At 35.6% G+C, this 26,801-nt stretch overlaps 1 protein-coding gene across 1 annotated transcript; it reads right to left on the reverse strand.

Moving 5' to 3' along the window:
- Window positions 1-918: 918 nt before the first annotated feature.
- On the reverse strand, window positions 919-26,214 carry LOC149210306 (cysteine-rich receptor-like protein kinase 25). Its single transcript, XM_089398927.1, is given in 13 exon segments — window positions 919-1,323; window positions 1,430-1,574; window positions 1,746-1,980; window positions 2,081-2,291; window positions 3,622-3,761; window positions 3,918-4,055; window positions 4,716-5,512; window positions 24,149-24,513; window positions 24,620-24,764; window positions 24,819-24,842; window positions 24,955-25,189; window positions 25,290-25,500; window positions 25,675-26,214. Coding segments are annotated over 13 exon segments (3,591 nt in total).
- Between the last annotated feature and the right edge of the window lie 587 nt (window positions 26,215-26,801).

Raw genomic sequence — 26,801 nt, forward strand, 5'->3', positions numbered from 1 at the left:
AATTATTTCTATATTGCAATACAAACAATATTAATTTACAAAATTTAATAATACATTTAATTACAATTTAAAATTAATTTATTATAACATTTTATAGTTTTATATTTTTATTGTTTTATATTTTAATTTAAGTGACAAGGACCAAACTACTATATAAACTTTGTTTTTATTTTAAATTTAAAAATAAAAAATTATAATTTCAAACAAATATTGATAAATAATATAAATTCAAACATCCTCTAATCAATAGTAACCAAAGTTCATTGTTATTTGAATTTTAGAGGTGGGAATGGCCAAGTTTAAGTCAACAACTAATTGATAGATAATATGAGTTTAAACAAATAATATTGTGAAAATCTATATTTACAATCACTATGCCCCAAAAGTATATTAATTTTGGGTTCTCTTTTAAAGTTATAATTTTGTCTGGATTGAAATTTTGATTTTTTTATTTCAAAGAATATAAACATAAAAGTGTTTAAATCATTTATTGATAGATAGTATGAGTTTAAACAAATAATATTGTGAAAATCTATATTTACAATCACTATGCCCCAAAATATATTAATGTTGGGTTGTTTATTAAGGTTATAATTTTGTCTGGATTGAAATCTTGATTTTTTTTATTTCAAAGAATGTAAACATAAAAGTGTTTAAATATTTTTTTTATAGGTAATATGAGTTTAAACCAATAATATTGTGAAAATCTATATTTACAATCACTATGCCCAAAAATATATTAATTTTGGGTTGTCTATTAAGGTTATAATTTTGTCTGGATTGAAATCTTGATTTTTTTATTTAAAAAAAATATAAACACTTTAGAGATTTAACATTATTAAAAAAAACCCTGTTACTCACGATAATCGTGAAGCTCGAAAATTATAATCCAAGATTTTACAAGATTTTATGAAAATCTTACTTGGCCTTCAAAATACCCGATGAAATACGTTCTTCACCTGGGCTCCAGTATGCCTGATGAAGGATCAGCGGCCGCAGAAAAGATATCGCAGGTGTCGTAGCTTCTGACGACCGGTTACCTCTTAATGTTGTCTCAGGAGCAGGAGGACGTCTAACCTGGTCGGGACCTGTGTCCGCGCAGTCCAGATCTATGAAAGCAGGCCTTGTTGGGGAAGGAAGCTGTTCTTCCTTACTTGTCAGCATCGACACCACGCGGGACATTGAAGGCCGCAAAGCTGCTGCTCCTTGCGTGCACAGAAGACCAACTGTAATTACTCTAATCCCTTCCTCCCACGAATAACTGCCCTCCAATGTGGGATCCATAACTTCTATTGCTCTCTCAGATTTATACAGTTTCCATGCCTGCTTGGCCAATATCAACAAAACCAGTGTTAGCAAATGTTCGGCATAAGGATATGGACATTTTTAAAAACATTTTACTGGAAAAATGGGGTCCAAAGTCAATTACCCCTTCAATGAGAAACTCCATATCTTGAGCCAAACTCTGATTTTTTCTTCCGCTGATAATCTCAAGTACAAGCACTCCAAAGCTGAATACATCCGCTTTCTCTGTCAGCTGTCCACGTAAGGCGTACTCAGGAGCCATGTAACCTCTGCAGAATGAAATTTTGATTGGTTGAGTTTACTAAAATTATGCATATCTTGTTAGGCCAAATTCATGTAGGATTCTAGATCTTATACACGACCATTAATTTCTAGATCCCCAAGTTAAAATGGTTCATGTATTGTGATTCATTATAATGTCAAGTTGGGTAAATTCTTACAAAGTTCCTGCAACTCTAGTGCTGACGTGGCTCTGATCTTCCGCAAAGAATTTGGCTAACCCAAAATCTGCTATTTTGGCTCTGTATTTATTGTCGAGTAGAATATTGCTTGCTTTAATATCTCTGTGGATGATCCGAATGTCAGATTCCTCGTGAAGATAGGCCAGCCCACGCGCTATTCCAACTATGATTTCATACCTCCTTTTCCAGTGAAGCGAATGCCGTTTTGTTGTATCTGCCATTAATGCACCAGAGTCATTAAAAAAATCAGCAAGGTCTATGCACAAACTGAATCAAACCAGCATTCGTTAAGTAGATCAAGAGGGAGTAGAGACCAAATAAAATCTGGTCGAGACTACTGTTCCGTAGGTATTCGTAAATTAACAGCCTCTCTGAGCGTTCAACGGAGCAACCAAGCAATTTCACTAGATTTCTGTGCTGAATACGATTGATGAGATTTGCTTCATTCAGAAATTCAACGTCTCCTTGCTTTGAACCTATGCGCAGCCGTTTCACTGCAACCTCTCTGCCATCAGGTAGAATCCCCTGCAAATCAGCAAATATTATTTGTATTTTTAGTTGATAATCTTGAACATTTTTATTTAGAAAGCTGTCTTTCCGATTTATCATATAAGAGAAATAATTGTCAAAGTTTTTGGAAAAGATAGTTCATTATTTTAATGGTTTTGATGAAGAACCACATTTAATGATTAAAAGCGTGTAGACAATTATTTCAATTATGTAATAGGCTAATCATGGCCGATTCTTTAAGAAATTGTGGTTCATCAATTATGTAATGGACTAATCTTTTTTTTCAGAAGGAAAAAATCGGCATATTATATATTGAGAAAGATATATTGATCGAGTTACATTGTGGATCATATGCTTGGAGATCCTGTTGAGCGCATATGTATTTGATAACTGATAGTAACAGAATGAGTGCCTTGTATAGAAAAAGACTGCACATGGGACGATATGAGAGTATAATAGAGGGGAGCAGAAGCTAGCAGAGAGAAATGAGAGCATAATGTCGACCTGTAGTCAAAATGATAAAATATGTAATGGACTAATCATGGTAGACTCTTTTAGAAAATGTGATTCATCATTTTAATATTCTTGATGAAGAACCACATTTGATAATTGTATTGATGAAAAATCAGATTTGATAATTAAAAACAAATAAATAATTATTTCAATTATGTGATAAACTGTGAAGACAGTTTTCTAAATATTTCTTTTCACAAAGTCACAAAAGCCTCCATTCAAATCATCCTAAACTTATGTAGATTGCAAATTCAGAAATTTCTTAAAATCTGAAATCGTCCTAAACTTATGTCGATCCCAAATTCAGAAATATCTTAAAATCTGATGATGTTGAAAAAAAAGTCAAACAAATAACCCTCTATTCAAATTATTCTAACCCTCTATTCAAATTATTCTAAAGTTATGTTGATTAAATCACATTTGATAATTAAAAACAAATAAACAAATATTTCAATTATGTGATAAACTTCGAAAACAATTTTCTAAATATTTCTTTTCACAAAAGTCACAAAAACCTCCCTTCAAATCATCCTAAACTTATGTCAATTACAAATTCAAAAATAAAAAAAATCAAACAAATAACCCTACATTCAAATCATCCTAAACTCATGTTGAATGTGTCCTAAACTTATGTTGATTGCAAATTCAGAAATATCTTAAAATCTGATGTTCAGAAAAAGTCAAACAAATAACCCTCTCTCCTCACCGTCAATTACCCTCTCCTCTCTCCAGAGTATCAATTTCCCAAATATTATGCAATCGACATAACTATGCCACTTACCTAAAACCTCTAACCTCAATATAATTTCACTTAACTTTAGAAATGACTTACTTTAAAAACGGATCCAAAGCCTCCTTCGCCAAGCTTATTCTCTGTTCTAAAATCTGACGTAGCCTCTCTCACAGTATCATAATTCATAATAAGTTCTGGATTAGCTATCATTGGCGATGAGGTAAATTCTCCTCTCTCACCTGAGAAAACAATCACATGACATCTATTTGAATTTTGAACACATATTTCACAGAATACTCGGTCATCATAATAAATTGTTTCAAAGAACTGAAAAGAAAAAGTTAACGAGGCACATCTTAAATCTTTAACAGTAAATGCAGTAGCAACTTAAAGACCTCTGGTTCCAGAATTCTGTTCCCAACATTTCAAATGAGAGAAGAAATTCCACTTCCATATCCCTATGGATGCAATTAATCCAACGGTAGCGGCTACTAAGCCCAAGGCTATCCCCAACACCTTATATCTTTTGCCTTCTGCATAAAATTTACAGAAAAAACATTAGCAAATTCGCTATAGTTCAATTCACTAAAATAAAATTAATTTTTTTTTGTTATAGAGTAGATTTTGGAATATTTTGAAAATATTCAATGAAAAATAATTAAATGTAAAATTTCCATGCTTTAAAATTGGTTAAGAGTTCATTTTTTTGGATCTAAAGTAATAGATTAACTACTCAAAACCTAGTCACTTATAAGAGTGAAAGCTTGCTTTTTTAAGTACTACCAACAAGTAATTCTAAATAGTATGGTTTTCCTTGAACAACAAATAATAGTGAAGAGTAAATCTCCATTAGCGCATAACACCAATAATAACTATCCCTACTGACAATTTAACAACTGAAATATTTTATAATATTAAAAAAATTAAAAATAAAATTTTACAAAATATTCCAAAATCAGAATTTTGAAATATTCCTAAATCTAGGATCAAATTAATTTCAAGTTTCTCAAATTTTCAATAATCGAATTAATTTCAGTTTCTAAAATTTTCAATAATCAAATTCATTTCAGTTTCTAAAATTTTCTATAGTCCAAAATCAAAATTTTAAAATATTCCTGAATTTATAATCAAATTAATTTCAGCTTACAATCACATTAAACTCAAATTCGTCGTAAACTGTGAGAAGACGATACCGGATCCTGCAGGACGCTGCGAGTGAACGGAAATGTCTAGAAAATCATCAACATCATAACGCAAAAAGCAACTGCTTAAGCCGGATCGTGCTCCCAGAGTTCCTGGTGGGCATGACAATATATTTGCCAGGGCATAAGTTAGGCACCATCCGCAGCTTGCTGAAGACAGATCTTTCCAACACTGTGCCATGCTGTACATACTAGAAGGTCCGGGGACTGAATCTGCAGCAAAAAGTGCCGGATTCTGTGTAGCTTTCACGGTAGTATCGAACAGCATGCGCCTTACTAATTGGGATAGTTGTGGCCGACCGCTGTTCCTAGGACCGCAAAGAACATTCACTGGTTCAGTCTCAATCTGTTCGGAATAAAACTGAAAATTGTCGTAACGTAAGAAGCAGCCGTCCAGTTGAATAAATCCAGGTTCATCATTATCGCATCCATGAAGCAGCCTTGATTTCGCCGTAGATGCGCACTGTTGGCAATCGGAAGGCTTTAAATCTCCCCGGCACTGGACAAGCCCATAAACTGAACAAATTCTGTTGTGCACCACCACATTAGATGATACACTGTGTCCACTGGGATAGACGTTAGTCACCAGTGAGTCCATAACCTGGTTCAGATGACTGTGGAAGGCGCTACAGTTTGTATATTTGCTTTTCCCACAATAATCCCAAACAAAATTAGTGTGAGGACCAGCAGCTGAGAGACGCATAAATATACAAACATTAACGATAAGTGACATGGTGTTGATGAAAGCTTTTATCTTCCTTGCCATCGCTCCTAGGGCAGGGCAGGGCCTGCAAATGGGCGTTGTCTACCAAGGTGCCAGAAGGCAAAAAGTTGCTGGAATCTGGCTTTTTTGTTTCTGGAATGAAATAAATTCAGTATTATCAAAATTGTTTGACATCTAAATTTTAAAACTGGATAACTTTAATTTAAATTTCTCAAAATTGTTTTACATCTAAATCTTAAAACTAAATAATTTAAATTTAAATTTCTCAAAATTTTTATTAAATTTTATCAAAATCTTACCAAAATTTCTATTGCTTTCTTGACACTCAATGCTCTTCCTTAATCGCCTGGCAAAGTTAGAGCATTTCCATCTTCCAGAGACGAGGCCACACCAACACACGAACGCAGTATGGGATTTGAAAACACTGGTCGGTATTTATTAGTAAATGAAAAAACACTGTTCAATTACACGGTCCATGTTCTTGGAATTGCAACTTTGCGACTGGCCATACACGGCATGGACTTTGACTCTAGTATCCACGGGTGAAAAAAATAAAAGATGTGTAAGCGAGTGGCTCCAGTGGCTCCATACGAAAATTGACGTGGACCTAGACGAAGTACAATGTACAGGGACGGCCCAAGTCACCTTCAGAAGCCATGGGTTATGAAAAGGTACAGGGACGGCCCAAGTCGCCTTCAGAAGCCATGGATTATGAAAAGGAAAATTGGCATTTACTAGGTAATGAGTACAAAATTGAAGAGTGATTCGCCGGTGACTGATAGATAATATTTACGTAGTTGGAGGGGGAGAAATACTAAAGAACAGTTATATACGGGCAAAAATATTCAACACTTAAATATAAAAATGAGGAATGGAGATATATTTTTCCCTACCCAACTCTTATCATCATATCAAAATAGTCTCTCATATTTCAAAACACATATATTTTTTATTTTCAGTTTTCTCAATAAAATAATCGAATCATCTTGGTGGTCAGTTGAGATGCTGACCTCTCGGTGGTGAGATAGATATTTTGATATAAATTAATTATATATATATATAATATTATTAATTATTGTTTTTTATTTTATTTTATTTATTAAATATTATTATAATTATATTAGTAAATGTGGTTAAAAACATTATTTTAATTATTTATAAGTTAATTATTATTATTATTATAATATTAGTGAAATAAATATTTTAATATAAATTATATATATACAATAAGTTAATTATTAATTATTGTTTTTTAATCTTATTTATTAAATATTATTATAATTACATTAGTAAATGTGATAAAAACATTATTTTTCATCATTTATATGCCAATTAGTTGTTGTTGTTATTATTATTATTATTCAATTTTAAGGTCACTGCTAAGTCACACACCAAATTAGTGTATAAGAACACAAGGAGCCCACCTCCAAGCAACCATTTGATTACTGAATCTAGAAAATCATATATACTCCCTTGATTTTGAACCATAAAACCAATCAACATAATTTAACATATCTATTAATTATAATATTATTTATTTTAAAAACATTAATTTCATTAATAATATTAACAATTTATTAATATTAACATTAATATTCTTATTAATATTAAATTTAATGTTTATTATTAACTAATACTAATAATATTGTTATAAACCTTAAATAATAAAAAACAATTATTATTAAAAGCTCCAAGTTTCAATAGTCACACCAAATGAATCAGACTTATACCAAATGTCAATGCCACTTTTCATAATTATTTTTTTAATCAATTACAAGGATAGTCACTTTTTACAAGTGATTTTTAATAAATTAAAGAGAAACAAATTTGAAACTAAAAAACGATTTTCCTATTGACTAAAAATATTTGCTTGGCTTACAATCTCAACCATTCATTTTATTGACACTATAAATTCCTAAAACCCAATTCTAATATAAATCTTAACTAAAAATATTTACTTAACTTACAATTTCAACCAATCATTTTATTGAAAATATAAATTCCTCAAACCCAATTCTAATATAATTCTAATATAGACTATTTCGACCAAATAACATTATTCTTCGCCTATCGACCCACATCAACACATAATTTGCTGTAATGAAAACTTTATTATGTTGTTACTTGAGGTTATATTTCATCAACACATAATTTGCTGTAATGAATGGTTGAAAGTTATCAAGTGAATAATCTTTCGTTGCCCTCGAATACAAAATTATTTTATTGGTCGCGTATATTTTAAGAGGGAAGAGGTGTTATTTTCAAAAGTTAATTGGATAAATAAGGCGGTGGGTTATTTTTGACTTAGTAAAAGAGCAAATTTACTTTAAATAAACACGTGTTTTTTGGGCCCGGCGGGTTATTTTTGACTTAATATAAGAGTCAAATTTATTTTAAATAAACACGTGTTTTTTGGGCCCATAGTAGTATGAGCAAATTCTTGGACAAAATGACGGTAGAATACACAAGTGAGACTTGGAATTTGTGACTGGTCAAAATTAATTCCGTGTACAAAGTTATATTATCTGCGAGGATAAGTGTTTTTTTTTTAAGTCAAAGTCAATTAGATAAATAAGGTGCTAAGCTATTTTTGATTAAGTAAAATCGTAGTATTAGCCAATTTCTCCATGGACAAAATATATATTAGGTGAATTATATTATTTTGGAGTATCTTTTTGTATTGTGTTATTTTGTGTTTTATTTTTGTAAAATTTTTGGGTGGCGGTAAATTTTTGTCTCACAAAAAAAAGTCTTATATATTAATTTGGTATTTAGTTTGGCCGTGGCCTAAAAATTAGATTATCTATTGTTTATTTTTGTTTGTTTGTCAAGTTGTTTGAGACCTTTGGCTTGGGCATCTAAGTCATCAAAATCACTTGGAAATCACACCCATCCTGGACCACACCAACCCTTAACATGGTTGGATTCTTTCCCATGGAGTTTCGATCCAATGACCTTCACATCACAGAGTGACTTAACAATACACCCCGTCATCGTCTATTCTACGCCCCATGGGCTAGATTATTTATTATTAATATAGGTTATTTATTATCAATAATATATCAGAACAAATTTCAATGCATAGCAGGGAGCCTCGATGGTTTACAAAGCCATCACTAGGTTGTTGGTTGTTTGAGTAGTACCGATTTATTGTTTGAATTGTCCCTGTTGAGCATGGAAACAACATTGTTGAGTGACATGGAGAAATTACATAAGCTTATTTTTTCCCTATGGAAATCACAAATGGAGAATATAAACCATCACTAGGTTATTGGTTGTTTGAGTAGTACTGGGTTATTGTTTGAATTGTCCTTGTTGAGCATGGAAACAACATTGTTGAGTGACATGGAGAAATTACATAAGGCTATGTTTTCCCTATGGAAATCACAAATGGAGAATATATTGATTTGAAGGATAAATCTTTGCTAACTAAGGGATAGCAAAGAAATATTCATTGATGACCATTAGAGAAATTTGGAGGTTAAAAATGAGCCTTAAAACAAAAATGTATTAACAAAATTAACTTTAAAAGAGCCAATATGATTCAAGATGATGATGTCATCCCCAACCGAGAATATTTTGAAGGGAAAATAAGAAAACTACTTTTTAAATTGTATTTCCGGCTTGTCTCCTTGTAAGTTTACTTAAACATCAAGTGTAGACACCAGTTGGATGCAGAATTAAATTCCACATCCAACAAATACCTATTATGCATACTTCTAAGTAGACCTACAATGAAAAAAAATTGAGAATACATGACACCCAATGGACGTGGAATTAAATTACATATCCAACAAGTACACATTGCATATTTCAAAGTAGACCTACAACGAAAAAAATAAGAATACATAAAAAACGTTTTTTTTCATGTAATCTCTCTCAATTTCTTTGTTTAATATAGGTCTACTCATAAGTGTGCAAAGTGGGTACTTGTTGGATGTGGAATTCAATTCTGCATCCAATGGGTGTCTACACTTAATATTTGAGTACAAATATAAGGAGATAAGCCAAAAATATGATAAAAAAATTAGTTTCTTTTTTTTCTTTAAAAATTCATAACTTTTATTTTATCATGTTAACTATTATTTTATTATTTACCTTCGGAGACCCATTTTAGACATCAAATTTACCCTAATGATATGAAGATTTGATCAAACTAGACAACAAGGCCACTACCACAATCCATCAATGTCTAGCAAAGATGTCCAATTTAATGTGGTCAAAGAGAACAAAAAATTGGCTTTATGGAAAAAATTGCACGATCTAAATGAGAAAAACATAGCGTCAAATAAGACTTTTCTTAATGAAGAAAATATACAACCTCAAGATGGATTGTTCTTTAGTAACAAAGAACTTAAATGAGTTCAACACGATCACCAACCAACTGGCCTCTATTAAAATAATTTTGAATGATGAGATTAGAGCCATCTTATTAAGGTGTTCCATATCATACAACTAGGAGCACTTAATTGTGGTTATGGGCACTTCAACACTTACAGGAACCCTAAAGTTTGATGAAGTTAGCAACATCTTAATTAATGGTGAGCTATGATTTAAATCAATTACAGAAAACCAAGGAGAACCAAGGAGGAGAAGCTTTAAATCTCGTTGATTGTAGTGGGAAAATCGTAAAAGATGTTCAAAGTTAAGAGGTAGATCAAAAAAAAGAGGAAAACTCACTTTTTATCTCTATGGAAAACCAAGACACGTGAAAAGAGAGTGTTGAGTTTGAAAGCAAGAAAAGAAGGATAAAAAACCAGCCATGCAAAATAAAAAATTAGCCAACAAAGATGAAAGTGAGACCACTTCCGTAGTTTTAGACGGTCAGGTTTTATTTATTATTTCAATAGAATATTCATGTTTATATATCTCTAGTTTTAGTATTGATTGGATTCTTAACTTTGTGGTATCTTACCTTGTAATCCCAAGAAAAAATAATTATGTTACATATAATCTTGGTGAATATGGTAAAGTGCACTTGAGAAACAATCACTTTTGCAACATTGTTGGAGTAGACATGGCATGTTCCAGAGATGTGCATGAGTCTAATCTATGTGGGACTATTGGATTATGAAGGCTATTTCAAAATCATTGGAAAAATGGTGAAGGGGCACTACTCATGGCTAGAGGATCCAAGACAAGAACATAGTATACATTAAGAGCAATAGCCGAAAAATCAAATGTGGCTATTATTGCAAAAGAATAAATCTTAGTAGATTTTTGGCATGAACGTTGAGGTCAAATAAGCGAGAAGGGTCTTAGAATTTTTTCTAGTAAAACCAACTATTCTCACAACTTATTGCATACTTTTGATTATATTTTGTTTATGAGATGAGTAGAGTTAGATATTTTGCTTTGTGGTCTAATGTGCATGTAATGCAGGAATAAAGGATAAAAGCAAGGAAAATGCAGGGATAAAAGATAAAAGCAAGGAACTATGGTAAAGACCTTGGTAGAAACTCGAATGGAACAAGGGAGAGGAATTACAGGAGGTAAATCCTCCTCATTTACTGCCCCTCCATTCGAATATCCCTCCGTCAGCTGAAAGTACAAACAACCCCCCCTTCTAGAAGGCAACCAAGCAAGTGAAGGTGCAAACAGCCAAATCAGGAGTACTAGAAGGCAACCAAGCAAATGAGAGCACAAAACAAGCCAAATCATGTGTACTAGAAGGCAACCAAGCAAGTGAAAGTACGAGTTTATCTTGAGTTGGGAGCCAAGCCTCCCTACTAGAAGGCATCTGAGCTAGTGAAAGGGAAAGCACGAGTTTATCATTGAATTGGGAACTGTGCCTCCCTAATTTTGAAGGAAGTCACTAAGAGTTAGCAAGAATTCAGATTTCTCACCGTAGAATTCTACTTTGTTTTCAAGCTGCAAGTCTTGTAACAGTTTTTGATTTATAATGAAGACGAGTTTTGTTTTGAGCCAACACTGAGTTAACTCAGAGGGGTGAAGCTCTTGGGTTAGGGCACGACCCTAGTAGCCAAAGCTCCTCTTTATTGTATTGATATGCTAGCATAAATTCCTATTTTCTGTTCATTTGCTTAATTAGATGCATTTTCATTACAGCAGTAGTATATATTCATGGTTTTCTATTCATTTGCTTAAGTAGTTCATTTCCATTACAACACTAGCATAGCTTCATGGTTTAGTTGTTTATTTTCTTAAGTAGTTGCATTTGCATCACCACAGTATAGAGTAGATGATTCATGGTTTAACTGGTTATTTGTTTAAGTAGCAACATTTCCATTACAAAGGTTTATTGTTTAACTGTCCATTTGCTTAAATAGTTGCAGTCGCATTACAGTAGTGCAGAGTAGATCATTTATGGTTTCATTCAATTAGCAGGTTAGCAAAGAAAAGATCCACAAGGTTTCCCACAGGTGTCTCGACCTCACCTCCTCCCTCTGGGACCATGACGTGAGGAAGAAACCCTGCAGCAACCCCAAAAACACAGGGTTTTGGTTTTCACAGGGAGTTTGTTGTTTAGCACAGTCACTAGGTTCACTACATTGTTACTCTGTCCCTTTCATGATCATCTGCTCCTTCACTCTCTTCCTGTCATTTGATCTCCCTCATATCCCTTTCATTCCCCCTCAGCATGAAATACTTAGGCGGAAGCTGTTAATTCACGGTTTAAATGATTTTTCCTCGTAGATTTCCTTTCACAGAAAAACCCGACCAATCACTGCCTGATTCACTTTTGACGCTGACTTTTTTCACTTTAAATCCCCACCGTCAATCTGCCTCATCAGATCCGACAGTTATCGCGCACCCGCTTGCCAACTAGCTCGGTTAAGTCTCCATTGTTGATCTACCTATCCAGATCCGACGGCTATCGTTCCATATCACGTGGATTTCTGTCCAATCGTTATCCACTGGAGGGCACGCAATAAGTGTGGTTTCCCCGTGCTACTTGTTGCCTGAGGAGGCTAATCGCATAAAATTCTAGAAAACCACTTACAGCTTTGAGGGCACGTGATAAACAACTTACCGCCCTCTAAACCCGCTCCATTATTTCCGCACAATTTCTTCTCCCACTTTAACCTCCACCATCCATCTATCCCTTGATCCGACGGCTGTTGCTTCACCCGACCGCCAACTAGCTTGGCCGATCTCCACCGTTGATCAGCCCCACCTGATCCAATGGTTGTCACGCCCTATCGCGCGGATTTCTGTTCGATCGTTATCCACCGAAGGGCATGCGATAAGAGTGGTTTACCCATGCTACATGTCGCCCAGGGAGGCTAATCGCGTGAAATTTCAAAATACAGCTTATGGTTTTGAGGGCAAGCGAAATACAGCTTACCACCTCTGCCAACCCGCTACCATTTCCGCACGTTTCTTTTGCCCGTGATCTAATCTCCGTCATCCATCTACCGATTAATCCTATCCATCCATCTCTTGACTTAGCCTCTGTGATATAATCTCAGCCGTCCATCTTGTTAGTTAACCATGTTCGCCCATCTACCTACGTACCCTCCTACGATCCGATCTCAACCGTTCGTTTGCCTTTCACCCTCCTGATCCAATGGTCCTTATGCGCTGTTGCTCCCTTATGTCCTCTTTTGACCAATTTTGATCTCCAACTGCTCTTCTGCTTAAACACAGACTTAGATTAGTTTCCTTTGCTTACCCCTTAGTCTAGTTTTGATGCTTTTACCTCTGTAACTTAGATAATAAGCATTAGATTAGTGATTGATCTAATAATTCTACTTATCATAGTTGTTTAATTAGTTAGCTAAGGTCTGGTGTGAGTTTAGCATTACATGATTGTTTTCTTCATTACTGCAGTAGAGTAGCTCTCCCTTAGAATAGATTTGCTCTTCTTCCATAAAAATCAATATTCTTCTGACCCTATAGAAGTTTGGCTTGGAACCCTTGGGGTCTCTTGCCAGATGAGTAGTGACAATAGGCAGTACCTTCACTTCTACTTGTGCATATAGCACTGTCACCTCCAAGTTTGTACGAACCCCAGGTTGATAAGTAAAGCTGATAGCCCTGGGAGTTGCAGCATTCTTGCTGCAATACCTAGGCTCATCACAAAGCCATCTCTTCAACGAATGGTGGAAGTTCAAGAAGTTGACCTAACAATGGAAAATGATGTCAATAATTGAGATGAGGTTTGAATATTTGATTTCATCTATAGATTTAAAATGGAAACGGTGAAAAGGAATTGTCGGAACATCATCTAAGGAAGGTTCAACAATGGAAGTTGCAGAGAGGGAGACTTCCCATTTGCTATCGAGATGGTTGTAATTTGTGTTTGTTGGTTTCATAGTGCCATTTGAGACCATGTAAAGCTTACCACTTTGGACAAGGTCATGCAAGGAATCTGACAGATCACCGAAGGTAGAGAGATGGATTTTATCATTGGCATAATCAACGAGGTCAAATCCAAAGACCTTTCCGGAGCCTCAAGCATTGTTGTAGGAGCGAACATATGTTTTTCCAAGCACCCTACCCTGGATCAACCATTGTTTACACTAGGGGCTTAGCGTCATGAATGGAATGGTAGCACGCAAAGCGGAGGACAACTGAGTTGATGATGACGCAAAATCATGTGTTGAAGTAGCAATAGACGAGGCGAGGACGTGTGATGTTGAAGAGCCCGATTGGTATGTCTACATTTGTACAATTTAAAGAAGACCCAGGTCCCCAATCAAAGTTTCATGATGTTCGAGAACTTCCAGTTCAATAATTTGCAAAGTCTTGAAAAGAAGGAAAGAAAGAGAAAAGAAATGCAGCATTAGTCGGAGTTACAGTGGCAGAGAGAGGGAAGGAACATAAAAACATCAAGAATATGGTGAAGAGTGAACATACACATAGTTTTGCAAAAAAGTGCAACTGACTTATTTGAGAATGATAATTGAACCCAACTAGAAGGAACTAGAGATGACGTGGCCATTGTAAGTAGACAGAAGCAAAGTTTTGTACTGAGAGGTACCATCGAAGAGGGAAATGCGATAGCATTGGGACGATGACTTTGTGGAAGCAAGAAGACCAAGTTCAATTATTTGGAGCGATGCTTGGATCATTGTAGAGCCAGCTAGAAACAAATTGATGACATTCGTTGTCAAGGCAACTTCCATGATGACAAGGAAAGGATGTGTCCTAAAAGGTGAAAGCCCGTAAAATGCTGTCAACATTGGAAGAGAAGCGGAAATAAAGTAGTGAGAATGATCGTTCACATGATTTGCTTACTTGGAGCCAAATGAAAGAAGAATTATTTACAATTTAGATTGTTGCCAATAGTCAAAGGTAAGGGGAAAGGAAAATTGAAATGTTTAAGCATAGAAAGTTGGTTGTTTATATATGGAATTTCAGAAACTCTACAGGTAGGTGTGTTGTACGTCATGACAATGCACATAGTATTTTAAGCTATATATGTAGTATGAAAACATTGATACTTGTCATTTGAGTGCAGAAGATGATATGGTTAGCAGGTTCTCGATTCTCACCTGTTTTTTATTAAAATTTCGGGGTAGTTATCCGGTTGAAGACATTAGCATGACATGTAGTAGCAACAACAAGAGACCAGCAGTAGCACAGAAACACAAACAGAAAATAAAACTCAAAAAATCAACAGAATAATGCGACGTGAAGAGGCTAAATAGAGCACATGCCCATCTACTAGCTAAGTAGAGGGAGCAATAAATCAGATTCATGACACGTGGCATAGGTCATGGGGTTACCAATGACAAAGACAATGATAGGGATGCTCGCCCGAGCAAGAGTAAAGTGAGAATAAATGCACATAGGTGGGCCATTAATTAGATTATTGAATAGAAAAATCCTCGATGTTAGGATGTGTGGATAAGTTTCAAACCTTAATCGAAGGAAAATGTGACATATTGATTAAATATACATGGGAGTTTCGGGATTTTGAAACTTTGACATGAGAAGAATCCTTTTCGAAGCCTTGCAAGTCGAAAGTTTGATCCAGCATATCAATGTGGTTCATTTGAATAAACACATATAATAAAGTGTCCAGGGCATAAAACATATCAATTTTGTGTGAGTGAGAATAAACCAAAAATAAACGCACATGGTCGGTCCGTTAATTAGATTAATGAATAGAGTAGCCACCGAGACCAAGATGCGTGTAGATATTTTAAGTTGTAATCGTTAAAAAAATGTGGCATATTGATTAAATATATATAAGAGTTTTCGGGCATTGAAACCTTGACACTAGAAGAAATATTTTGGAAATCTATGGAAAAAAAGGTCGAGCAATCATATTAATTTGCCTTTGTACAAGGGCATAAAACATACGATCTTCATGCGAGGGAGAATAAAACGACAATAAATGCACATAGTTGGCTAACCAGTGGTAATTAATGAATAAAATAGACAGTGAGAGCAAGATATGTGCATAGATAGAGGATCTTATCGGAGGTCGTATTCCAAAAGCTACGATAAGGGGCGGATGAAATTTCACATTTAAGTTTGGCATGATAAAAAATCAGGGTTTCATATTAGTGGTTGGAGGTCCATAGCACAATTCAGAGATTCAAAATTTAGATATTTGTTTATTATTATACAAGACCAATGCTACATGTATCAAAAATTTCGAAAATAATTTCCGTGATGTTATTAGTATGATATAACTCTATTATAAAGAGGTTCGTCTGACTAATAGACCAACAGGAATGTCCCGCAGGTCCGAGGTGTCACTGCCTTATCTGTTTTAGATATCTAGCGATCCTTGTCAACCTCTAAATGCCCTATTTTTTCAAGTTCCGACTTCCGACTTTGGAGATTTCTATTCATTTCGATATCCAAACCCTCCAAAGGTATGAAAAATAATTCAATAGAACATCGCATCCGCTCTCAAGCGGAACTTTCCAAGAATGGGCCGCATCTTAAAAGTGTTGATATTGTGAGTTGCGATATGCAATGAAACCACTGAAATGGGTCACTAGTGTTAAAGTGTCGGGATGGACGATAACAAAATAAAGGATTTTTCTACAAAACCAAAGAGGCTTGAGCAATTTATCTCTCCTCCCAAAGGGACGTGTGGCAGAAAAAAGATTATATCTGATAAGAGACAGGCGAAAAACAACGACTGGATGCGTTAAGGGACACGTTGCAGCCAATAATTGGTTGTGACAAGTGACACGGGGAGGTTGATGTCATCACGAAGTGCCAATAGGGTTGACACGTGCAGGTGGATTCAACAATTTAAATGAAAACAATAGGCCCAAAAATGGCTGCACGTGCCATTATTCAAAATGTGACACGTGGCAGTGATCGCATCACGCATGGGAGATCAGCAATCAGAGGTTCAGGCGTATTGTGCATTGAAGTGAAACCTCTGATTGAAGGGTTCTAATATAGGGGTTAGATTGTGGTTACGTGAAGAGCCACAGGACCAAGACCCAAACGTAGGAGGTGATCAACGATAAAAAATCAACAAATTAACATGTCGTGCACCAAAGTTACACTTTTGATTGGAAATCATCGATAGAGATGTCTCCAATTTGGGGACTAACACCACGACCACAAAGAGTTCAAAGGAATCAAGGGCGACACGTGGCATTTTTCAAAAGGTAACACGTGGCAGATACATGGCAATGCTGGCGTCACATATGGGAGATCAACAATCGCAAGTTGAGGTGTATTGTGCATCGAATTGAAATCTCTGATTAAAGAGCTAGACTGTGGTTGTTGGAAAAAGCAACAACAAATGATAAAAATAGAATCCAGAAATTCTAATTTTAATTTGTCCTTGAATTAAAATTGTGAATTAAAATCGAATTTATTCTCACCAGTTGCTTGGAAATAATTAATTAATTCATTATGGATTAATTAGTTGGAGAAATTCAAGTTAGAAGTCTTTCTGAAGTCATGCAACAATTATCCCTTAAATTAAGGAGATTATCGGTTAATTAAGGAGTCAAGATTGAGTTATATTTGAGTTGTAATTAGTTAGCTCGGTTTACTGAGTTAAGTCTAGTTAAATTAGTTCCAAACTATTTGAGGAACTAATTGTGAGTTATCAGTCAGTTGATGTATGCATGCACTCAACCAGTGTACTCCAAATAACTGAAGATTCCCTCATCAGAAACTCATGCATGTCTATTATGAGGAGGACCCAGTTGAGCTAAATGTCAATGACAATGTATTATCAGTTGCATGTGTTTTCCTATAAAGGAAACTCATGCATGCAGTCAAGGTAAGGTTCATTGAGGATTGTGCAGTTCTGATAGGGTGTGAGATCAGTGTGAGAGATCAGTGTTCCACTTGGTTGAGATTTTTCCACTTGGTAACAGGAGGATCACCCAAGAGAATCATCGCAAGGAAATAGGAGCTTGGAGGGCAGAGGAGAAGGCTTGTGAGAAGCTTTGATTGCTTGTGAGCATCCAAGAGGATTGTACTGAGAGCTAGCTAGCTGTGAGAGCTAAGGCTTTGTATAATTCTAATGTATTTCCACCTTGTATGATAATACAAATAGTGGGGTTTTTAGCTAAGGCTTTCCCCTGAGTATTTTCTGTGTTTCATGTGCATTGATTCTTCTTCTTCTGGTTATATGTGTTCAGATCGATCTTGCTCAATCTTTAAGCTTTTGCAAATTGATAGTAGAAGTATATTATTGTATTTTGATTTCGTATATTGCAGTATCGGGTTAATCTACAGCATATTTTCTACATAGATCTCAGAGGTAGATTTATAGAGAAATTGCAAAATTTCTACATGGTATCAAAGCCAAGTTTATCGAAACAATGAACAGGATACGAAGAAGAGAATTCGAAGTTTGAAGTTCGGTTTTACAGGTGCAAATCGAATTCTTATTATACTTCAAGGTTGGCCAATGGCGTTCTATGGCTTGAGACTCGAGTATGCCTTGGAAGGCTGCTCAAATTACATAGCATGGAAAGATCGCATGGAGACTGTATTAGAAGACAACAGCTTGAAGGATTTCATGATCAAGAAATCCAAAAGCCAGCTTCAACTAATGCATAAGAGTTGACTGAGTGGAAGAAGTGTGTGGCAAATACGAGACGGATCATCCTTGAGGGAGTTCGAGACCAGATTGTCTCGAGTCTCCATGGGAAGGATACTCCATATTCAATGTGGAAGACATTGAAGGACCTCTACGAGAACAATAGCGACTAGAGGAAATTGGCGCTCAAGGATAAGCTTCGAAGAATCAATATGGACAAGGGAGATACTATTTCCACATATCTGAACAAGCTCACCGCTTGCAAAGATGAGCTTGGAAGTGTCGGAATAACTATTGCCAATGATGATATGGTGAGCCTCACTCTCCTTGGCCTTCCATAAAGCTGGAATAACTACCAGGACTCTGTGAATGGAAGGGAGAAACTGTCAGATTGGGAACGACACTGGTCGGATATGATGCAGGAGGAGATTAGGAGGAGCACACGAGATGATTCTTCATCCAAGGATGATGATGAAGAAAATCTGGCCTTAGTAAGTGAGGCAAGGAAAGGGAAGGGGAAGGATTCCCATTCCAAATCGAATTCTTCTCATGGAGGGAAGAAGGGTGACAAGTCTAAAGTGAGATGCTTTAATTGTCACGAGATGGGTCATTATGCGACTAATTGCCCATCGAAGAATTCCAAGAAGGGATCCTTGAAAGGATCGGAAGGTGAGGCATTAGCCTCTCATTTCAAAATGGACTTTACTCTCATCGCATGCATGGTGTCATCGATGATGGGCTGTGTTTGGTATCTTGACGGTGGAGCCTCATTCCACATGACCGGCGATAAAATTTTATTCCGTACCTTGGAGGAGAAAGACCTCAAGATGCGCAGAGATGGGTGACGACGGAAAGTATAGTGTTTCATGAGTGGACATGTTTGCTTTTCAGAGGGAGCATGGAGCTCTTATCACCTTGACAGATGTGAAGTATGTGCCTGGACTGAAGAAGAACTTGGTATCAGTCATGATGTTGGAGGACAAAGGCTACGATGTTGTCTTTGGTAAGGGAAAGGTTTTCCTTAGACACATCACCACGAGACAGGAAAAACAAATCGGTTCATGAGTTAAGAACCTGTATGCTCTTGAGGTTCAAGATGCATGCAAAGCCTTGAGGAGCAAGGCAAATGTTAGAGACTTGGTGGTTGAGAGGGAGATTAAATTACCTCTCAACATGTAGCCTCAGAAGAAGTCTCAGACAATTATGGAGGAGTCACAATTGGAGAAGTGGGCAGAGGGATCACATGCAACCATACCTCTAGGTGTGAGGTGGGGTGATGTGAAGCGATAGTCCCAAGAAGGTTGAAATTGGGCAAGGTCCATTGAGAGGTTTTATCTCTTGGATTGTACCTTGCTACAAGAGCCCAAAGTAAATAATAGCGGGAGGAATCAGTGTGATTGACGCAGTCAAATATCAAAGTGACAGAGGCTAGAGCAGTCAGATACTAAATAGCGCAAAGAAGGATTGACAATAGTGCAGAAATGTAGAGTCAGCCGAAGCGCAAAGTTTTCAATTGACAGAGGCAATATCAGTTAGAGACTTTGATGACAGATGCATCATACTGATTCAGGTTGGATGCTTTTTTCTAAAGTTCCTAGAGCAACAACACTAGAGAGAAGTGTTGCATGCATAACATTCCAAAGGTTCACGATCGGGATCGAGTTGAATTCCTTTCTTGTTAAGAGGGAGTGTTGAAAATAGCAACAAGAAATGATAAAAATAGAATCCAGAAATTCCAATTTTAATTTGTACTTGAATTAAAATTGTGAATTAAAATCGAATTTAGTCTCACCAGCCGCTTGGAAATAATTAATTAATTCATTATGGATTAATTAGTTGGATAAATTTAAGTTAGAAGTCTTTCTGAAGTCATGCAACAGTTATCCATTAAATTAAGGAGATTATCCCTTAAGGAGATAAGATTGAGTTATATTTGAGTTGTAGTTAGTTAGCTCTGTTTACTGAGTTAAGTCCAGTTAAATTAGTTCCAAACTGTTTGAGGAACTAATTGTGATTTATCAGTCAGTTGATGCATGCATGCACTCAACGAGTGTACTCCATATAACTGAAGATTCCCTCATCAGAAACTCATGAATGTTTATTCTGAGGAAGACCCAGTTGAGCTAAATTTCAAGGACAGTGTACTATCAGTTGCATGTGCTTTCCTATAAAGGAAACTCATGGATGCAGTCAAGGTAAGGTTCCTTGAGGATTGCGCAGTTCTGATAGGGTGTGAGATCAGTGTTCCACTTGGTTGAGAGTTTTCCACTTGGTAACAGGAGGATCACCCAGGAGAAATAGCGCAAGGAAATAGGAGCTTGGAGGGCAGAGGAGAAGGCTTGTGAGAAGCTTTGATTGTTTGTGAGCATTCAAGAGGATTGTATTGAGCGTTGGCTAGCTGTGAGATCTAAGGATTTGTATAATTCTGATGTATTTCCACCTTGTATGATAATATAGATAGTGGGGTTTTTAGCTAAGGCTTTCCCTTGAGTATTTTCTGTGTTTCATGTGCATTGATTCTTCTTCATCTGGTTATATGTGTTCAGCTCGATTTTGCTCAATATTTAAGCTTTCGCAAATTGATAGTAGAAGTAGATTATAGTATTTTTCTTTGGTATATTGCATTATCGGGTTAATCTACAGTCATATTTTCTACAGAGATCTCAGAGGTATATTTGTAGAGAATTTGTAGAATTTCTACAGTGGTCACGTGAAGAGCCACAAGACCAAGACCCAAACGCAGAAGGTGATCGACAATCGAAAATCGACGAATGAACATGTCGTGCACCAAGGTTACACCTCCGATTGGAAATTGTCGATAGAGGGCTCCAATTTGGGGCTAGCACCATGGTCACAAAAAGTTCAAAGGAGTCAAGGGCGACACGTGGAAGATACATGGCAGTGATGGCATCATGTATGGGAGATCAACGATCACAGGTTGAGGTGTATTGTGCATCAAAGTGAAACCTCCGATTGAAGGGATTTGATACGGGGCTAGACTGTGGTCACGTGAAGAGCCACAGGACCAAGGCCCAAACGCAAAAGATGGCGACGATCGACAATCGACAAATTGATATGTCGTGCACCAAGGTTACACCTCTCATTAGAAATCGTCGATAGAGAGGGCTCCGGTTTGGGGGCTAGCACCACAGTCACAAAGAGTTCAAAGGAATCAAGGGTTGTCGGCGCATTGGAAGGGTGGCGACAGTTTAAATATTTGTTCTATCTATCTAAATCATGAAGTTGGGTAGCCATAGGTTAATAAATGTTTTCATGTAAAGTTGGGCAGGAAGGGTTAACACAGGTTTTATATGATAAAATTTCATGTGGAGGGGCTTCACTCATTTCCTCTCCACGTAGATCAGGCCACGTCACTCATCGAAGATCGCAAGTTTTGGGATTGCAACCAAATGCTACATTGTGAAATTGCCGATTGTGTTTCTGTGATATTATAAAGGCTCAGGCACGTATGATGTGGTCTCATGCATTACACATTGGAACAATTTGTAGCGCAATATTCTAAAGAATCGAGCCCTTGTCCCAAGCTAAAGGGCTTAGCCTCGGAAGGCATCGCTCACTGTCTTTATGATGTAACATCCTTTCCACAATCATGATGTCATCCTTTGCCATGTGGCTGACGCACGGTTATTAAGAGTCAAAGAACCTCGGGCGGAGCAAATCAGAGATCGGAGGCCCATGGTCAATCACACTGTCAAAATGTTATATTTTTGAAGGCTGTGAATCTGCTACAGTGTCGTGAGTAGGAACCTCACCATAAAAAGCCTATCAACTTAATTAGTGAAGTCTCCTAATTAAGTTTAGATAAATTTAAGAATACTAATTATATACCTAGTTACTAGACTTAGGTTGATTTATATTTATCTAAATAGTTAAAAAAAAAACTAATTTAAAGTTAAAAAAAATTTAAATAGAAACTAATGATATTTTTTTAAATAATTATTTTTTCTTTTCAAATTTGTCTAGATACCATAATTGCATAACAACTAGAAAAAGCGTAATCTTATAACCAATAGTCATCCTTATTATCCCTACCGCAAGGCAATAGATATTGCAATGGGTTTTTGGTCAAACCCATATTAGTTTAGGTTTGGCCAAAAAAAATTTGCAAAAAATTCTATAATATAACATTACACATTGAAATATATGATTTTTTTTAAATAATTTAATTTATTTATATTCAATTATATAACATTACACATTGAAATATATGATTTTTTTTTAAATAATTTAATTTATTTATGTTCAATTTGATTGACTATCAAATTGAACATGTTATTGCCCTTTGCCTCTATTAATGTGTCAATTACCTCTATTAATTAAAGAGAAGTACATATATCACATCAAGGTGTAGGATGGGCATTTATGATACAATTTGTTTTGGGAAGGTGATAAAATTATTGCTAATGAGTATAATCATTTTATATTCCTATTTATAAAAATGGCTAATGATTAATATAATCTAATAAAAAATATATTATTTAAAATTACATATCTAATTTAAAATGATTATTTAAAATCACATATGTAATTTAAAAAGATTTATTAATGGTAGGTGAGAGATATATTTATATTTTTAAGGGGTAGAGGTCACTTAGGTTTTTGTGCGAACTCAACCATAATACGAATACATATAAAATTTCTCATATTCACAAACCAAGGTTTAATAGAAATTTATGATAGGACCTCTATACCCAGGTCCAATAATAAGATTTTCATAAGACCATATTCATAAACTATAAAAAGCAAAATGTAAACTATTAATAATTATTTTTATATTGCAATACAAACAATATTAATTTACAAAATTTAATAATACATTTAATTACAATTTAAAATTAATTTATTATAACATTTTATAGTTTTATATTTTTATTGTTTTATATTTTAATTTAAGTGACAAGGACAAAACTACTATATATAAACTTTGTTTTTATTTTAAATTTAAAAATAGAAAATTATAATTTCAAACACATATTGATAAACAATATAAATTCAAACATCCTCTAATCAATAGTAACCAAAGTTCATTGTTATTTTAATTTTAGAGGTGGGAATGGCCAAGTTTAAGTCAAACAACTAATTGATAGATAATATGAGTTTAAACCAATAATATTGTGAAAATCTATATTTACAATCACTATGCCCCAAAAGTATATTAATTTTGGGTTCTCTATTAAAGTTATAATTTTGTCTGGATTGAAATCTTGATTTTTTTATTCAAAGAATATAAACATAAAAGTGTTTAAATCATTTATTGATAGATAGTATGAGTTTAAACAAATAATATTGTGAAAATTTATATTTACAATCACTATGCCCCCAAAATATATTAATTTTGGGTTGTCTATTAAGGTTATAATTTTGTCTGGATTGAAATCTTGATTTTTTTATTTCAAAGAATATAAACATAAAAGTGTTTAAATATTTTTTTTTACAGGTAATATGAGTTTAAACAAATAATATTGTGAAAATCTATATTTACAATCACTATGCCCAAAAATATATTAATTTTGGGTTGTCTATTAAGGTTATAATTTTCTCTCGATTGAAATCTTGATTTTTTTATTTAAAAAAAATATAAACACTTTATAGATTTAACATTATTAAAAAAAACCTGTTACTCACGATAATCGTGAAGCTCGAAAATTATAATTCAGATTTCTCAACATTTTTACAAGATTTTATCAAAATCTTACTTGGCCTTCAAAATACCCGATGAAATACGTTCTTCACCTGGGCTCCAGAATGCCGGATGAAGGATCAGCGGCCGCAGAAAAGATATCGGCAGGTGTCGTAGCTTCTGACGACCGGTTACCTCTTAATGTTGTGTCAGGAGCAGGAGGACGTGTAACCTGGTCGGGACCTGTGTCCGCGCAGTCCAGATCTATGAAAGCAGGCCTTGTTGGGGAAGGAAGCTGTTCTTCCTTACTTGTCAGCATCGACACCACGCGGGACATTGAAGGCCGCAAAGCTGCTTCTCCTTGCGTGCACAGAAGACCAACTGTAATCACTCTAACCCCTTCCTCCCACGAATAACTGCCCTCCAATGTGGGATCCATAACTTCTATTGCTCTCTCAGATTTATACAGTTTCCATGCCTGCTTGGCCAATATCAACAAAACCAGTGTTAGCAAATGTTCGGCATAAGGATATGGACATTTTTAAAAACATTTTACTGGAAAAATGGGGTCCACGGTCAATTACCCCTTCAATGCGAAACTCCATATCTTGAGCCAAACTCTGATTCTTTCTTCCGCTATTAATCTCAAGTACAAGCACTCCAAAGCTGAATACATCTGCTTTCTCTGTCAGCTGTCCACGTAAGGCGCGTACTCAGGAGCCATGTAACCTCTGCACAATGAAATCTTGATTTCTTGAGTTTACTAAAATTATGCATATCTACGCGTACTCAGGAGCCATGTAACCTCTGCACAATGAAATCTTGATTTCTTGAGTTTACTAAAATTATGCATATCTACGGGCTGGAGGTGGTTCATGTATTGTGATTGATTATTATGTCAAGTTGGGTAAATTCTTACAATTTTCCTGCAACTCTAGTGCTGACGTGGCTCTGATCTTCTGCAAAGAATTTGGCTAACCCAAAATCTGCTATTTTGGCTCGGTATTTATGGTCGAGTAGAATATTGCTTGCTTTGATATCTCTGTGGATGATCCGAATGTCAGATTCCTCGTGAAGATAGGCCAGCCCACGCGCTATTCCAACTATGATTTCATACCTCCTTTTCCAGTGAAGCGAATGCTGTTTCGTTGTATCTGCCATTAATGCACCAGAGTCATTAAAAAGATCAGCAAGTTCTATGCACAAACTGAATCAAACCAGCATTCGTTAAGTAGATCAAGAGCGAGTAGAGACCAAATAAAATCTGGTCGAGACTACTGTTCCGGAGGTATTCGTAAATTAACAGCCTCTCTGAGCGTTCAACGGAGCAACCAAGCAATTTCACTAGATTTCTGTGCTGAATACGATTGATGAGATTTGCTTCATTCAGAAATTCAACGTCTCTTTGCTTTGAACCTATGCGCAGCCGTTTCACTGCAACCTCTCTGCCATCAGGTAGAATCCCCTGCAAATCAGCGAATATTATTTGTATTTTTAGTTGATAATCTTGAACATTTTTATTTAGAAAGCTGTCTTTCCGATTTATAACATAATAGAAATAATTGTCAAAGTTTTTGGAAAAGATGGTTCATTATTTTAATGGCTTTGATGAAGAACAACATTTAATGATTAAAAGTGCCGGATTCTGTGTAGCTTTCACGGTAATATCGAACAGCATGCGCCTTACATCTAATGGGGATAGTTGTGGCCGACCGCTGTTCCTAGGACCGCAAAGAACATTCACTGGTTCAGTCTCAATCTCTTCGGAATAAAACTGAAAATTGTCGTAACGTAAGAAGCAGCCGTCCAGTTGAATAAATCCAGGTTCATCATTATCGCATCCCTGAAGCAGCCTTGATTTCGCTGTAGATGCGCACTGTTGGCAATCGGAAGGGTTTAAATCTCCCCGGCACTGGACAAGCCCATAAACTGAACAAATTCTGTTGTCCTCCACCACAATAGATGATACATTGTATCCACTGGGATAGACGTTAGTCACCAGTAAGTCCATAACCTGGTTCAGATGACTCTGGAAGGCGCTACAGTTTGTATATTTGCTTTTCCCACAATAATCCCAAACAATATTAGTGTGAGGATCAGCAGATGAGAGACGCATAAATATACAAACATTAACGATAAGTGACATGGTGTTGATGAAAGCTTTTATCTCCCTTGCCATCGCTCCTAGGGCAGGGCAGGGCAGGGCCTGAAAATGGGCGTTGTCTACCAAGGTGCCAGAAGGCAAAAGTTGCTGGAATCTGGCTTTTTTGTTTCTGCAATGAAATAAATTTAGTATTATCAAAATTGTTTGACATCTAAATCTTAAAACTGGATAATTTTAATCTAAATTTCTCAAAATTTTTGACATCTAAATCTTAAAAACTGTATAACTCTAATATAAATTTCTCAAAAATTTTATTAAATTTTATCAAATCTTACCAAAATTTCTATTATTTTCCTTTCCTTGTGCCCTGCTAATGTAGGAGCTCAATGCTCTTCCTTAATCTCCTGGCAAAACTAGAGGATTTCCATCTTCCAGGGACGAGGCGACATCAACACACGAACGCAGTATTGGGATTTGAAAAAACTGGTCGGTATTTAATAGTAAATGGAAAAACACTGGTCGGTATTTATTAGTAAATGAAAAAACACTCTTCAATTACACGGTCCATGGTCTTGGAATTGCAACTTTGCGACTGCCCATACACGGCATGGACTTTGACTCTATTATCCACGGGTGAAAAAAATAAAAAATGTGTAATTGAC

The sequence above is a fragment of the Pinus tabuliformis genome, chromosome 1_2, assembly GCF_031772625.1.
Source record: "Pinus tabuliformis cultivar Carrire ecotype Pingquan chromosome 1_2, CPIR1, whole genome shotgun sequence".
Lineage (NCBI taxonomy): Eukaryota > Viridiplantae > Streptophyta > Pinopsida > Pinales > Pinaceae > Pinus > Pinus tabuliformis.